This window comes from Colletotrichum aenigma (genome assembly GCF_013390185.1).
Source record: "Colletotrichum aenigma strain Cg56 chromosome Unknown KSG_Cg56_contig03, whole genome shotgun sequence".
NCBI classification, from domain to species: domain Eukaryota; kingdom Fungi; phylum Ascomycota; class Sordariomycetes; order Glomerellales; family Glomerellaceae; genus Colletotrichum; species Colletotrichum aenigma.
Window position 1 is genome coordinate 3,489,412 of NW_023500909.1, and position 15,073 is coordinate 3,504,484.

The 15,073-nt window shown below is 54.0% G+C and overlaps 7 protein-coding genes across 7 annotated transcripts; 4 read left to right on the forward strand and 3 right to left on the reverse strand.

The window, feature by feature from the left end:
* Positions 1-314: 314 nt before the first annotated feature.
* CGCA056_v004903 (uncharacterized protein) lies at positions 315-747 on the forward strand (the record flags this gene model as incomplete). The annotated part of the gene is made up of 2 exons (XM_037320158.1): positions 315-605; positions 667-747. The coding sequence occupies 2 exons, from the start codon at positions 315-317 to the stop codon at positions 745-747; spliced, it is 372 nt and encodes a 123-aa protein (XP_037182399.1).
* An 891-nt stretch (positions 748-1,638) lies between these two features.
* Positions 1,639-3,574, forward strand: CGCA056_v004904 (putative serine esterase; the record flags this gene model as incomplete). The annotated part of the gene is made up of 3 exons (XM_037320159.1): positions 1,639-2,116; positions 2,172-3,426; positions 3,484-3,574. 3 exons carry the CDS (start codon positions 1,639-1,641, stop codon positions 3,572-3,574), a joined length of 1,824 nt encoding a protein of 607 aa, XP_037182396.1.
* A 307-nt stretch (positions 3,575-3,881) lies between these two features.
* On the forward strand, positions 3,882-5,481 carry fah (Fumarylacetoacetase; the record flags this gene model as incomplete). The annotated part of the gene is made up of 5 exons (XM_037320160.1): positions 3,882-4,043; positions 4,094-4,580; positions 4,637-4,717; positions 4,783-5,199; positions 5,249-5,481. 5 exons carry the CDS (start codon positions 3,882-3,884, stop codon positions 5,479-5,481), a joined length of 1,380 nt encoding a protein of 459 aa, XP_037182397.1.
* A 1,841-nt stretch (positions 5,482-7,322) lies between these two features.
* Positions 7,323-9,647, forward strand: SLC25A13 (Calcium-binding mitochondrial carrier protein Aralar2; the record flags this gene model as incomplete). The annotated part of the gene is made up of 3 exons (XM_037320161.1): positions 7,323-7,511; positions 7,659-8,849; positions 8,913-9,647. The coding sequence occupies 3 exons, from the start codon at positions 7,323-7,325 to the stop codon at positions 9,645-9,647; spliced, it is 2,115 nt and encodes a 704-aa protein (XP_037182394.1).
* A 652-nt stretch (positions 9,648-10,299) lies between these two features.
* On the reverse strand, positions 10,300-11,201 carry CGCA056_v004907 (Cystinosin-like protein; the record flags this gene model as incomplete). The annotated part of the gene is made up of 2 exons (XM_037320162.1): positions 10,300-10,982; positions 11,048-11,201. The coding sequence occupies 2 exons, from the start codon at positions 11,199-11,201 to the stop codon at positions 10,300-10,302; spliced, it is 837 nt and encodes a 278-aa protein (XP_037182395.1).
* A 740-nt stretch (positions 11,202-11,941) lies between these two features.
* On the reverse strand, positions 11,942-12,523 carry CGCA056_v004908 (uncharacterized protein; the record flags this gene model as incomplete). Its single annotated transcript, XM_037320163.1, has 1 exon — positions 11,942-12,523. The coding sequence occupies one exon, from the start codon at positions 12,521-12,523 to the stop codon at positions 11,942-11,944; it is 582 nt and encodes a 193-aa protein (XP_037182392.1).
* A 762-nt stretch (positions 12,524-13,285) lies between these two features.
* On the reverse strand, positions 13,286-14,858 carry DUG3-1 (putative glutamine amidotransferase DUG3; the record flags this gene model as incomplete). Its single annotated transcript, XM_037320164.1, has 4 exons — positions 13,286-13,830; positions 13,882-14,626; positions 14,697-14,792; positions 14,844-14,858. 4 exons carry the CDS (start codon positions 14,856-14,858, stop codon positions 13,286-13,288), a joined length of 1,401 nt encoding a protein of 466 aa, XP_037182393.1.
* Positions 14,859-15,073: the final 215 nt, after the last annotated feature.

Genomic DNA, 15,073 nt, shown 5'->3' on the forward strand with positions numbered 1-15,073 from the left:
GACGTCCGGGGCTGAGAGGGGCGGAAAGTGGAGGACAGGGGTGCTGGTCGATCACAGTCAAGCTTACCAGGATAGGGCAGACGCAGTTCACTTCTCCCCGCATTTCCGACGCAGGACTCGTTCAAACGGGGAGCGGGTTCGCGGAGATGGACGGGTCGACGGTCGGCATATTGAAGCGGCCTGCTCCCCCCTTGTGGTTCATTTTCCAGACAGGCGCAATTGAGTCCAGAATTGAGATTGAAGTCGTTTGCAACACAAATCATCCTTTGCAAAACCCACTCCACAGACAAGAACGTACAGCCACGCGCATCAGTATGTCGGCCACCACAACAGACAACCCGATCACAACGACAGTCCGCCAGGACTACCTCCACGACTACAGCATCCGACTCACTGGAGGCGTCGAGGAAGCGTACGCGAGGCCGTCCAGAGATGCGCCTCTGCCAGCGGTTGAGAACCCTCCCGATTGGTATGACCAGCATCGCCAAGTGCCTCCGTACAGACCCATCAACCGAGAGCTCGATGTTGCAGACAGACCTTGGGGATCCAACAGGATTGAGAACGGCTTCGTTTTTGTGATGTTGAACGGATGTTGGATTCAAGGGGTAAGAATGCGCCCATGGCTAGGCAAACCATGCCGGCTGGTTGCTGACGTGCGTCTGACAGGTTACCAACTGGCTTTGGAGAAGCACGGGGGGGAAGGTAAACCAGACATATTGGAGGGCCAAGGTTGGCGGCGAAATCTGACTGCTAGCAGCGGTGGATTTGGAGACGGAGGGAGATATCATGGCATTGCGATTGCAATTGTACACTACCGGATCGGGAATTCCGCGACACCACACTAGGCACGAATAGCTTCATCTATTTTGACCGAAAGTGGTTGAGAATCGCCATAGGAGAGGGAGCGCATGTGTGCATGAGAGGCAATGTTAACGTTGGTTGGCGAAACCACCGTAAAACTCGCCAGCATATCGGAACCCACTATCGGCTCGGCAATAGAAATGCAGTATACTGAGTTTCCATTCGCAGCGTACCTGCGTAGGTGACTCGGCTCGCCTGAGTTAAGCTGATACAAGAAAAGAAAGAAAAGGAAAGGATGCATTGGCATTGACCCCTGCCCCTTCGCGTTGGAGCTCCGAGGTTCGCCGGAGCACGTCACATTTGCTTCACAAGAAGGGAGCTCAAACCTCGTCGTCTCCTAACCAACCAAAAACCAAAACCAGCCACAGCCGCAGCGGCAGCCCGTCAGCCCGTCATATACGAAACAGTTCGAGGACAGTACGGGTGCTGTGCCTCGCTAGGTAGGTACGCTCAGCTGCCTACCTACGCAGTACCCAAGGTAGGTACCTAACCTAGGTAACAGTAAGTTGAGGTCCGGTGCAGGGCAGTTGGTTGGGGTCAGCCCCTCCCCCACCCTTCCGCCGCCGACGGAACGCCATGAGGGGTCCATCTTCATCACCTCCGCTGTCCACTCCAACGTCAAAAGCTCTTGCCGTGAAGAACGTGACTGCGATTCCGAAATCTCCCAGTCTCTCGCAATAAAACCCAATCAGGACCCTTCTGAAACAAACACAGTCGATTCTTAGTGACAACATTACCACCGTCTTCGTAACCTCACCACCAATCTATTTAATCGCCATGTCTGTCAAGACTCCGCCCATCAAGGACCTCCTCGAGGTCACGGAGGACAAGGAGAATCGCCTTACTTTTATGAAGAACGTCTCCATTCCCCTGAAGGACTCACCACTTCCGATCAGAGCCAATGTCTACCTCCCGCTCACGTCGGAAAAGACCGGTCGCTATCCGGTGCTGGTAACCTACGGCCCCTATGGCAAGGACATTCCGTACGCCAAGTTCTACCCTAAGTCGTTCAGTGAAGTGAACCCCGAGCAGAAGTCAAAGTACTCAGCCTGGGAGACGCCGGACCCTGTCTACTGGACCAGCCAGGGCTATGCCATCATTAGAGCCGACGAGCGCGGCCTGGGCCAGAGCCCTGGTTTTCTAGATACCATGAGCCGCGGCACGAGCGAGTGTTTCTTCGATGTTGTCGAATGGGCCGCTGAGCAGCCTTGGTCTAATGGAAAAGTTGGCCTATTAGGTATATCCTACTATGCTGGTATGTGTCTCCTGTCTAGACGCCAATCATCGCCGGTTACTTATACATGTCACAGGCTCTCAGTGGCGAGTTGCGGCTCGCCGCCCCAAAGGTCTCGCAGCCATCATCCCGTGGGAGGGTATGTCTGACTACTACCGTGACCGTTGCCGGCACGGTGGCATTTACTCCAATAAGTTCATCGGCGTGTGGTGGAATCGACAGGTCCTTGTGAACCAGTATGGCCGCAAAGACAGGTCGAAACTTGACTTTCCCCCAGATGGGCCCGGAGCCAGGGGTCAGGAGGACACCATCGAGGGTGATCTGCCTGACGACGTCCTGGTCGCCAACCGTCAGGATCAAACCAAGGATAACGAAGCCAATCGTTTCCGCGACGACGACTATTACGCCAGCAAGGAGTATAAGCTGGAAGACATTGAAGTTCCCGTGTTGAGCGTTGCCAACTGGGGTGGCATTCTCCTTCATTTGAGAGGCAACGTCCAGGGATATCTCGGAGCCGGCTCCAAGCTGAAGTACCTCCGCTTCATCACTGGGCGGCATGATTTACCCTTCTACTACCCCGAGGAGGTTGAACTCCAGAAAAGCTTCCTCGACGCTTTTCTGAAGGGTGATGATCGCGTGGGCTGGAGTGTTCCTGGTAAGGTGTCTCCTGTAACGCTCACACTGCGCAAGGGCAACGTCGGTTTCAACGATGCGCAGAGGGAGAAGGCTTACGAGAAGAGAGAGGAGAGTGCCTGGCCCATTCCACGTACGGAGTACACAAAGTTTTTCCTGACCTCGGACCCGGGATTGACAGCAGCTGGTCCCAGTTCGGAGTCAAAGACTGTGTCGTATAAGGCTCTTGGGTCCTTGGAGAACCAGCAATTCGTCTCCTTTGCCACTGCGCCCTTTGAGCAGGAAACCGAAATCACAGGTCACGTAGTGGCCCACCTCAACGTCTCTGTAACGCCCGACAATACCGGACACGACACCGATATTGACCTGTTCGTCACTCTGCGCCACATCGACCCGACAGGCCAGGAAGTTTTCTACACAGGAACAGCCGGAGACCCTGTGCCACTTGTGAAGGGCTGGCTTCGTGTGAGCAACCGCAAGGTGCATGTCGAGAACCCTAGACACAAGTCTTGGCTGCCTCACAGAGAGTATCTTTCAACAGACGTCCAGCCTGTCAAGGCCGGCGAGATTTACGCGGTAGATGTCGAGCTTTGGCCTACGAACGTAGTTGTCGACAAGGGCGGCAAAATCGTATTTGAAGTTGCGAGTGGCGACACACAAGGCAGTGGCATTTTCCAGCACTCCTCCGATGTCGATAGGTGAGCCCCTCTTCCCGCACATCCTTTTCAACACCATGACTAACTTCCAATCCCTAGGCCTGCCATCAAGTTTGCAGGGCTCAACAACATTCATTTCGGGCAGGGCCTGGAGAATTATGTGACGTTGCCCGTAATCCCGTCCAAATGAGAACTTGGAGACGAATTTGGAAGTACCTGATGCGTGGGAGGGCGCGTATGCCGCGAAGTTTGCCGAACTGCTCTTTAAACCAGATGCTAGGTTCGGGAAATTAAACCGAGCCAGTGAATCCGGGGCCGGCGGCGGCGGCGGGGGCGGGGGAGGAGGGGGCGGCTGATGTTGGACCACCCTATGAAGCTTGTTGCTGTGGGACGTAAAAGACAAGTAGCCGCTGTCGTAGAATGATGTGTAGCTGATACTCTTAATTTTGTCACCGTTACTCCTTTCATCATTGTATTTGAACGCCCAGCACGCGAAGATGAGCTTCTCTGAGCATTTCTCCCTGGCCAACATTCCGTACGGCATTGCCAGCACTGCCGAACATCCTAAGGGCGTAGCCACGAGAATTGGCGATTTGGTTGTATTTCTTGCGGATTTGGGCCTCGATGCTTCCAAGCAGGTCCAAGACGCGCTGTCCCAGGTATATGCCACAGCCTTTGAAAGATGAACGTGATATTGACCATGAACTAGCCAACTCTCAATGTCCTAGCCGCCATAGGGAAGGACGAACTCCGTATGCTCAGAAAGAATATTCAAACCACCTTGTCCGATCAGTCGGTGGTTTCAAAACACGGCGTCCCGATTGAACATGTTCATCTGCATCTGCATTTGCCGGTGCAGATTGGCGGTTTCACCGACTTCTCTTGCTCCAAGGAACACTTGTTGAATGCATCAGCGGCCGTTATGGGACAGGCGTCGATGCCGCCCGCAGCACCATATCTTCCGATCGGGTACAGCGGTCGGCCGTCCAGCATCGTGGTCTCGGGAACGAAAATCACTCGCCCATACGGTCAGTTTCGTGATGGAGACAAGATTGGGTTCGGACCATGCAGAGCTCTTGACTACGAGCTGGAGGTAGCTTGCATCATTGGAAAGGCGACGGAACTTGGCGACCGGGTTGCGATTTCTGATGCCGACGAGCATGTCTTCGGCCTTGTTCTGTTGAATGACTGGAGTGGTAAGTAGAGCATCGTTGCGAAGGAAGGAGAGAGCCGCGTCGCTGACAGCAAGCAGCTCGTGACATCCAAGGGTTCGAGATGAACCCTCTCGGCCCAATGAACGGCAAGTCTTTTGGAACTTCAATCAGCCCTTGGGGTAAGTCTTACGTCCGCACGCCGAATTGTCCCTGATTGCAGTACTGACAATGCAATTGGTTTCAGTGATAACCCTTGAAGCCCTCGAGCCTTTTGCGACACGGCCGCCCACAAAGGACGTACCAGCGCAGCCTTACCTGCTCGACCACAAAGAAAAGTCAAGCTACAACATTGCCCTCAAAGCCGAGGTGTTGGCGGACGGGCAGACCACGACGGTATGCACGGCGCAGCTCAGCTGGATGTATTGGACGTTTCGAGATCTTGTAGCGCAGCAGACGATCAACGGTTGCAACCTCAACACGGGTGACGTTTTGGCTACGGGTACGGTGTCGGGTGCTGGCGACGACGAGCACGGCTGTCTGCTTGAGATGACCAAGGGTGGCACGGTGAGTTGGAAGACATCTGACGGTCAAGAAAGAACATATCTGCAAGATGGCGACGGAGTGCGCATGAGCGGCTATGCTGGCGACGGCGTGGGGTTCGGTGAGTGCATCGGATTCATCTCTCCCGCTCGGCCATTTTGAACCGACAGGGAATTCGATTCGCGAGGCGGCAAAGAAGATTGACTGGAACTTGGAAGCCGCATGCGCAGGCGGGAGCGCCGGTCCTCGAGTCGAGGCCAGGTGCTCCGAGCCGATCACTGAGCCCCAGCTGGCCCTTCTGACGTCGGTCGAGCTGGTCTCGGTTTCCGAAAGTGGCAGGCCTAAGCACCTGCACCTCCGTTGGTGCGGATGTGTCGCAGTGAAAGTGCGGCAATGGGTTTGACGCAGTGGGAGAGGAGAGCATGGGGTTCTTAGTGTGCGTGACCGCCGGTTCTACAGGAAACAAGAACCAACATTTCAGCCCAGCAGCTCCCGCGGCCGTTGAATTCCGTAGAAGGTTGTCGTAATACTGCGTAATCCCAAATATTTTGGGGGTCTTGCAGACCATGCGTCCAGCTGTAGCTGTGCCTTATCCGAGGCGGCTAGAATTCCCGCGTGCCCAGACAAGCCTAGGTTCGATTCACCCGCTTCCCCATGGGCACCCTCGGCATGTTCGGGGCAGGACCGGGATCCACTGTCCGAAGTTTATGCGCACGAATCTGATGGCACTCGTGGACCATCGGAGGAACGGAGTGGAGCGCCATGCACTGATCCCCGTCAACCTGAAAACTGTCGACCTGTGTGTGAAAATCCTGGTAGAGACCGATGTTTGGTACCTACCAGGTCGGGCTTCCTCCGTGGAGTATGTACACAGAAAGCAAGCTATGCCAGTGACTGTTTGTTGCGCAGGAGTCTGCGGCTTTCTGTCCGTTGTGCATGTTCCTTCTGACAAGGTAGATGGCTTGCTTCCGGTCGTGACATATGTCGAGGCACTCAAAAAGTACGTGTAAACCGATTTCGAGGCTACTTGAGGTAAGTAAGGTCAAAATCAGGACCTGGAGGAGCACTGATTATTGGGGGGGAGAAGAAAAGAAAACGGCGGCGGGAAGGAGAAAAGAACGGCAGAGTGAAGCTGCCGTTCTGCACGCGCGCGCCGTCGAGGGCGGAAGCAAGACCGGCCTTGTCCGAGGCGGTCAGCCCGCCAATACAGGGCTGGTGGCAGTACTTTAGAAGCGCGAACGCTGTACTATGCAGAATGAAGCGGCATGTGTGCGCACATGTCGGCGGCGGCGTCTGTGGGTTTGTGCATGTGGCACTCCTGCCAGGCGTGCCAGGCCAGCTGGTCCACGAATGCCTAGGTCACCGCCGGCCGATGAATCCTTATCGTGCCCATTCTCTTGGGTATCGCGGCACGCTAGGCGGGTATCAACTATGATCCGAAGCCTGTTCCTGACTCCCGCGTGGAGGTAGGGGGAAAAAAAATTACGCCAGAGGCTGGCGATTCCGAAAAACGGGCACCCGCATCTGAGGAATTGACTCAGGCCCCGCCGTCATCCCGCTGGTTTTGTCCATTGTGTCTGTCTCTTGTCTCTTGCGCCTTCTACAGCGTGTTCTGTGTCTCTGCCCAGTGTCTCTGATTGTTCTTCAGATGTACCTGGCATACCGTTCGTGCTAGGCTCTGTACATGCCAATACTCTGAATCCGTCTAACGCGTCCTCTAAACCGAGACCGCCTGACCATTCTGTAGCTTCCATGTTTCCTTTCGGAGTCCCTGCTGCGTGCGACCAAAGACCAAAGTAACCGCCTGCAATAGGAAGCTTCTCAAGTTGTGTGACCAACTTCCCCGGACGAGCCTCCCCCAAATTTTTTTCCCACTGCATCTCCCCTATCCGCCCTCTACCTACCTTGCCTCCTAGATCTCAACTTGACTTCTTGCCCACTTTCCTTACCCTGACTGACCAACCTGTCCCTCTTTGTGTCCATTGAGTTCGTAATAGAAACGACCGATCCTGGAGCGCAACCTCTCCCCAGAGGCCCACGTCGGCTCCAGTGACTGGTAGAGACCAAATCTTATCGCGCCGCACCACCCTACTTACCTCGCGCGATAACATCTGCTCAACCCACAACCCACACCCACCTTACCTCCTCTTCTCTTACCCAGGTTAAGGCAGGGTCCTCAGTTCTCAGACGATTTTCCTCGTGCCTACTGCATCACCTTCTTCTTGCGAATCCAATCTGTCCAAGATGAGCAAAGCAGCGGCCGTCAAGGAGGCCGTCAAGGAGAGTCTCCTTGGCGCTGAAGAGCCCGTCCAGTTGTCCGCCCAGACCAAAGCCAGATTCGTCGCCAATGCTGTCAAGGACGAGGCATCAGGGGAGCTCTTAATGGGCCCTGAGCAGTTTATTAACGCTGTTGCGCCTACTGACGAGGACTATGTGAGCTCTCCCCTTCTCCTGATCTTCTCCACCTTGAATGCTGTCCCTTCGCGGAATTCCATGTCATGAAGTTGGACGAGAAGCTGTCTCCGATATTCCTCCGATACACCACGCGATCGTTTGCTAACTCCATCGCCCACCGCATAGCACAAAATCAAGCGTGAACAGTACGGCATTCTCTTTGGCGTCGCCGACCGCAAGGGTGCAGGCAAAATAACTCTTTCCGAATGGGCCGCCTTCGAGAACCTGTTGATGAAGCCCGACGCCGAGTACGAGATCGCTTTTCGCCTTTTTGACGTCGATAGAACCGGCAACGTCAAGTACGAAGACTTTCGAAAGCTCTACGAGCTGAACAAGGGACCCGACAGTATTCCCTTTGACTGGGAGTGCGAGTGGGCCAAACTGTACATTGGCAGCAAGAAGAAGCGTCACCACATGGACTACCCCCAATTCTCCCAGATGCTGCGCGGTCTCCAGGGCGAGAGAATTCGCCAGGCCTTCCAGCAATTCGACCAGGACGGCGATGGCTTCATCGACCCCGAAGATTTTGAGCGCATCATCCGCGAAACCTCTAAGCACAAGCTGTCTGACCACTTGCTCGAGAACCTATCGACCCTGTGCAACATTTCCCTCGGCAGCAAGGTGTCGTATGCCAATGTGCGCGCTTTCCAGAACATGATTAAGGAGATTGATCTCGTCGAGCTCATTGTGCGCCGTGCTTGTGCTAAGAGCCCGGATGGCAAGATTACCAGGACAGAGTTCCTAAACCAAGCCGCCAAGATCACTCGGTTCTCCCTCTTCACTCCCATGGAGGCCGACATTCTTTTCCACTTCGCCAGCCTCGAAGAGCCCTCGGGTCGTCTCGGACTTGCCGATTTCGCCAAGGTACTTGATCCCTCATGGAGAAACGCCCTTTCCGAGGTCGACGATGCGGCTCAGAAAGCAATTGCCAAGGGCGCCTCAGCAAGCAAGGCGCTTCTTGGTCGGGTCCTCGAATCCGGCTACAACTTCGGCCTTGGCAGTTTAGCCGGCGCCTTCGGTGCCTTCATGGTGTATCCCATCGATCTCGTGAAGACGCGCCTGCAAAACCAGCGAGGTGCCAGACCAGGCGAGAGGCTGTACAAGAACTCAATCGATTGCTTCCAGAAGGTATGGAGAAACGAGGGTTTGCGCGGTCTGTACTCCGGTGTTCTGCCTCAGCTTGTTGGTGTAGCACCCGAGAAGGCCATCAAGCTGACGGTGAACGACCTTGTTCGTGGCCACTTTACCAACAAGGAGGGCAAGATTTGGTACGGCCATGAGATTCTTGCCGGTGGCGCTGCTGGAGGTTGCCAAGTTGTAAGTCTCCCCCATAAACGCACACATCTGGGTTCGCATCGGTCCTGACATGATTCCTTTTAGGTCTTTACCAACCCTCTGGAGATCGTCAAGATTCGACTTCAGGTTCAGGGCGAGGTCGCCAAGACTGTTGAAGGAGCCCCGAAGAGATCCGCGATGTGGATTGTCCGCAACTTGGGTCTAGTTGGTCTTTACAAGGGCGCTTCTGCATGTCTTCTGCGTGACGTTCCCTTCTCCGCCATCTACTTCCCAACCTACAGTCACCTGAAGAAGGACATGTTTGGAGAGTCGCCTACCAAGAAGCTGGGCGTCGTTCAGCTACTTACTGCCGGCGCCATTGCCGGCATGCCGGCCGCCTACCTCACCACGCCTTGCGACGTCATCAAGACCCGTCTCCAGGTCGAAGCTCGCAAGGGTGAGGCCACATACACCGGTCTCCGTCACGCTGCCAAGACCATCTGGAAGGAAGAAGGCTTCCGTGCTTTCTTCAAGGGTGGTCCCGCCAGAATCTTCCGCTCATCTCCCCAGTTTGGTTTCACCTTGGCCGCGTACGAGGTTCTGCAGAGCGTCATCCCTTACCCCGGCTCGTCAGACTCTATGAAGGTTCACACTGGTGTTGGGGAAGCTGTGTCCACGTTGAGGGAGAAGATGGACACCAGCCCCTTTGCGCGCAGCCGCAACGCCCTGAAGATTATCCTCGATATCGACGAGGACTTTGGTAAGGTTAAGGTGCCCAGCCAGGAGTCTTGGAAGAAGCTTCCTGCGTTCATGCAGACCAACGAAAACGGCTCTTCATGAGCGGCCTCGACCGAAATTCTGGACCTAAAATTCAAATGATCAGACAGTGCACGGCCTAAGAAAGAGTAGGCAGGCGTGTCTGGCTGAAAGGAAGGATTAGTCACATATCGCATATACGGCCGGGGAAAAAAGTTCTAGAGCATAAAGCAAGACCAGAACAGAGACGACTCTAGAGCGGAGAAAAGTTGGGAGGCACCTTGCGAGACTGCATATTCCCCCGACGGCGTTCAGGGGCAGGCATACAAAGGGACATCGGCATTTGTTTTTCTTTCTTCCTTTCCTTCCTGTCCTGTGCAGTCCTTCTGGACGTTGTTTGCAAGTGGTTGGTATACTCGCGTTTCTTGTTGAGCTTCGCTGCGCCTGGCATACCGCGGTTGGAGACAAGGCTACAATAGAGGTAGACTTCTAGACTTCTTCCAGAGGAGCGTGTTTAGACTGTTTCGTATTTTGTCTAGATATGTATGAAATATTTACTACTGCTCACAGATGTGTTCCGGTAGCACAATATGCATGCTCCAAGCTTCGCAGGCTGTCCGGCACATTCAGCAAGAACGCAGGGGTTTGTACTCAGAAATAGGTATCGTTCTATTCTCTTAAGTAATCAAGATATGCCGGATAGCATTCAGTATAAAGTCGTACCAAAAGCAAGTGTCTAGTCTAGTCGTTGGTGTTCTTCATCGTCTGCACGAAGAAGGGAATCCCTCTCCTCGGCCTTACCATCTGAGCCGCGGTACAGTATATAGTGTTGAGTCATGAAAACTAGGTCGTAAACCATGGACACGTTGCCCAGGGCGAACTTGACAGGGTTACCAGTGATGCCGGACCAGTCGCCCTGCAAATACGAGTCGATGGCCTGCTGGGCGCAGGACAACAGGCCACCAGAGAAGTCAAGCAGAATCTGCCAAATCGACCAGCCCTTGGTCGACTTGTTTCTGTAGTTGGTGATGACTTGCGGGGTATACTTGATCAACGTGATAACCAGCTTGACGTAAGAGATGGCATACACCACATCGAGAGCACACCAGCTCGTCCGCGGGTCACCATCGCTAGGAGCCCCGGCGACGATGAATGCGACGAGGATAACGCCCACGACGCAACCAAATGCGATGCCCGTGATGAAGCGGCTGGGCTTGGTGCCCGCGGCAGGGGAGAACCCCCAGAGACTTGGAAGATACTGGCTGGTTGTGATGCAGGAGAGGAGAAGGGCGTGAGCGGCGAAGGTGATATCGTTGAAGGCGACGGTCGGGGTAAGGCCATGGTTGCGTGCGGCGTACTGGGAGCGGACGACGGGAGAATAGTAGAGGCAGGAGTTAGAGACGAGGTATGCCAGAAATCCTGAAGATCACGGATTAGCCACCCTGTCGCGTTGCGCTAGAGCTCTTGAGGAGCCTGCAACGTACCGAGGCAATTGATGAGAGGAAAGTCGACTGTCGTGCCAGCCGTGGTTTTTCTTGTGAAGTTCAGAAGAGGCTGCGGATAAAAGGACCCGGACCAGCAGAGGAAGTAGATCCAGCCAAATACGGCAGACAGGAAAGGGAGGAATTCGAACGCCATTCTCAGGGTCGCGTGATAATTGGCTGTGGGCTTTCCAGTTCACCCGATCGTTCGAAGTAGAGTCGCGATGCGTTTCCCAAGCCCTTCAAGTCAGCCAGCCAACCTGCAAGTCCTGAAATCGAAGGGGTGTGTGAAAGAACGGGACGGGTGGTGATCAAAAGGAATGAACGGCCAAAAAGCAAATGGGATGTGTCGCGCGAACAATTGCGACATGGGACCTAGAGTCTCGATAGGGATTAGCTTCGACCGCAGGTCCGAGCAGGGACCCGAGCTTAGGTATTGTGCATTGAAAACTCAGTGGCCGTTCCTAGCCGCTGCCCGTTAGAGCAGCGGCTCTCATGACCAGGAGGCCGGTAACGAGGTCGCCTTGATAGGCCGATCGCGCCCAGACAAGCTCTTCCCGGGGCGTATACTCCACTGAGGGGCGCCTGAATTCGGGGATCAATGTGGAGTAGATTTCTGTGTTGTCACCGCGGGGTGTGATGTCGCCATTGTAACGCGCCCTCACCCCTTGTCGGAGCCTCTCCTGCCTTTATTCTTCTCCTTCTTTCTTTGTGATTTGCATAGTCAGGTTATTGGATGCGATGAGATTTTGAAGTAGAGGAGCCGGGAACGTCAAGTCTTGTAGCTCAGAGCTCGAGCAATGCCTCAATTGCCTGAAGAATTTGTCGTTTCGCATCGAGAATAGGCCTCGGATGTAGTCTGCTTATTGAAAACACGAGGACGTTGAACAAGTCACATTAGACTCGGTCATTGCCTCCCAACAAACTCTCAATCTTCAGACTGTCGGCCTCGGAGCTTATCAGCTGTTCCAGCCAACGTGCGTAGTCCTCGAAGCCGAACGTGCTCCCGTAAATTCTCACGGCCTTGACACTCCGAACTCCTTCGAACAGTTGCAGTGTGCCGTGATCTGCTCCGAGGAACATTGACTGCCGGACCTCCACAACAAGCTCGTCTGCACCGCTGAAAGCAGCCGTGACTGCCTCGGCGTCGTAGGCCGGGTCACAGTCAAGGCGAACCTGAATGTGGAACCGCCGGATACGAGGGAGCACCCCTCGTTCCTTGACCGGCGGATACCATGGTCGGAGCCGTGGGAAAGAAGCGAGCAGGGCACTGTGGGCAAGGAAGATGTTCTTGGTATAGAGAATAGGCGAGGCTTCGGCGTGTGTTTGCCGGTTGACGGCAAGGATGGCAGGATGTAGCCTTTCGGCGGGTCTGGTATTCGGCGCGAGTCTATCAGGCGGAGGGTGGACAAGAAGTTGGCTGTATATTTCAAGACGAATCTCAAGAGGAAGATCTAAGAATGTGCATGATGGAGGCATCGTTGATGATTTGCGGAGGGGAAATCGTAGTGCTGTGCGATGCCTGGTTCAAAGAAACAACAGGAACCAGAAAATCAACCTGCGGAATATGCCAGGTTAGGGTCACAAAATGAAAGACGTTGGTTCCAGGCGTAGATAAGATACCGGGTGACAGGAGCAGTGGCAGATCGACAATCCGCCGATAAGGGTGCTAATTTGTCCAAAGTTTTGACCTGGCTTTGCCAATCATGCATCCGTTCAGGTGAACCTGTCACTGCATAGCTGGATGTCCGAGCCAGCGAACAAGCACCGAATGAAGGCGTCTACTGGCATAAGGGAATTTGGACAGCGATATGCTTGGCCTCTTCCTTTTGAGGATTGGCCAATCTGGGGGGCCGGCAAGTTTGTGGGGCGAATTCGGAGGTGCCGCCCCATTCAGTTGCTTGATCTGACGGACAACAGCCCGGCGTTCAATGCCAATCCAGACGACAGCGAGCTATTGCATGGAGAATCACTCGGTAGGCAGCTCGACTTTTCTGTTATTCAGTTACAGGGCTAAGGTGCTGAGACGTATGGGACATGCAGATTCAACGCCCTTTCTATGACACCGGTTGTATTTTCACTTTTCTTTTCCCAGTAAGACAAGAACGCCCGCTTGTAATCCATGAATTTTTTTTTGGTACACATGCGCAATCAACGAGCTTCCTCAGTTGTGCTTGCCAAGGGGGCAAAATGTCCAAGACCACCAAAAAAGTGTCTTGACCTTTACGCTTAGCCGGCCCTTTAGCTCATAGTCAATTCGGGAAAGAATCTCGACAACTTGTTAGGATGGCCGAACTCAGTCCTGCTGTGGTTCTGGTCGTCGGGTGCTAACAAATCCGTGTCGCTGTCAATATTGGGCTGTACTTCTGGTGCAGCTCTCTTGACCTTTATGTTGCCTTGCACAAGGGGGCGGGATGTGCTGGTCTGCCCGCTCGATATGGTCACAATTGATCTTGAATCGGCTGGTGTTGACACTTCGTGAAGTGTACTGGGTGGCCTCGACTTGACGGCGAAGGAATGATCGGGTGTGTGGCTACGAGAAACACCGAATGGAATTATTGGCCCCAAAGTCCTTTTGGAAGCCTCGGGAGTTGGCAGGGGGGTCGCGGCTGGGCTAAGAAGAGACGAAATCTTCTCATTTGCAATCAAACCCTTCGTCTGAACAAACGCGCTGGACCTGACGTGGTATGGGCTTCGGTCGTAGTACTTGTCAATGATCGGATGAACCATGACAGTTTGGTTGTGGATAGTCAGAATGGAGTTGGTCGGAACGTTCACCCAATTTTCTGCTGCAATGTCAGTTGATTCCTTTGAGCTTCTAGTAGTCTGAAGTATACCTCTCTCGAACGTCAACGGCTCACTCGCAACCAGAACGATGTCGGCACCTTTGTCTCGGCGCTCCATCTGGTAGTTTCGATCATTAACAGCCGAGGTTCGCGTTCCCCATTCGGTGCCTGATGAGTAGTACAGACTGGCTGCCTCATCTGTTGCACTGCTTATATATCGAGTGCAGATGATGCTCTTGCCGTCGGTAACGGCAAAGTTGAGCAAACTTCGGGTGTCCACATTCTCCGACTGGATTGTGCTCTCCGGAATTTCGTCAATGAGCTCGTTGATCAGCGCAATAGTCTTCAGTAGGGCCTTTCGGAGCACTGTAGGACCGAATCCATTCGGAGGTTGGGAGCTGGGGTCGTGACCCATCCTCTCGAGGGTGTCGAGGAATAGGGCGAAGGCCCATTCGCTGTCTGTACCACCCTGAACCCCCAAATACCATTTATCGGCCAATCTTTGACCCAACCTTCTCTTGATGTACTTCCAGCCCCCGAGTCCCCCATTATGCATCCACATTAAGCTTCCGTGACAAAACGGGTGGCAGTTGTCTTCGCTCAAGGATCCTTCGGTGGTTGCTCGGACGTGGGCAAATATTAGCTGTGAAGCAGTCTTCGAGGCAATACGGTGAAGATTGGTGCAGTTCCAGGCGGGTATCGTGGAGGTGAAGAGACATGGCGCATGTCCAAGTTTTGGGTCGGTGTAGAAGCCAATTCCGAACCCATCGGCGTTGTTCTGACCCCGTCTTGTGTCCTATTAGATCGGATAATGAGATTAGATATGTTCGCTACAGACGCTTTGGTACGAACGGAGTCAAACTCACCAGTCTTAGCCTCGAATCGAAGGACTGCTTCAAAATGGAATGGGTGGGATCGAGAATAAGCTTGGAGAGAAGAATCTCATCGCTTCCACGGTACACCTAGGCACAATTAGCATTATGCAGACCCTAGAAAGCTATGCGAAGAAGTACCAAGAATCGGCACATGGTGGCTGGCGTGCAAACTTAGGTGCGATGCCTGAGCTCAGAGATGTTCGGAGAGATCGATACGGCCAGGACGCGCAACGGTGGCGGGAGGGATGCGGACCGTCGTGGAACGACGACGAGGAAGCAAATAAGTAGAGAACAAAGTGTGGCAGCGGAATGGAAGATAAGCGGAGGGAAGACCCAGTCAAATATATTCTGTTTGATAAGCTATGGCG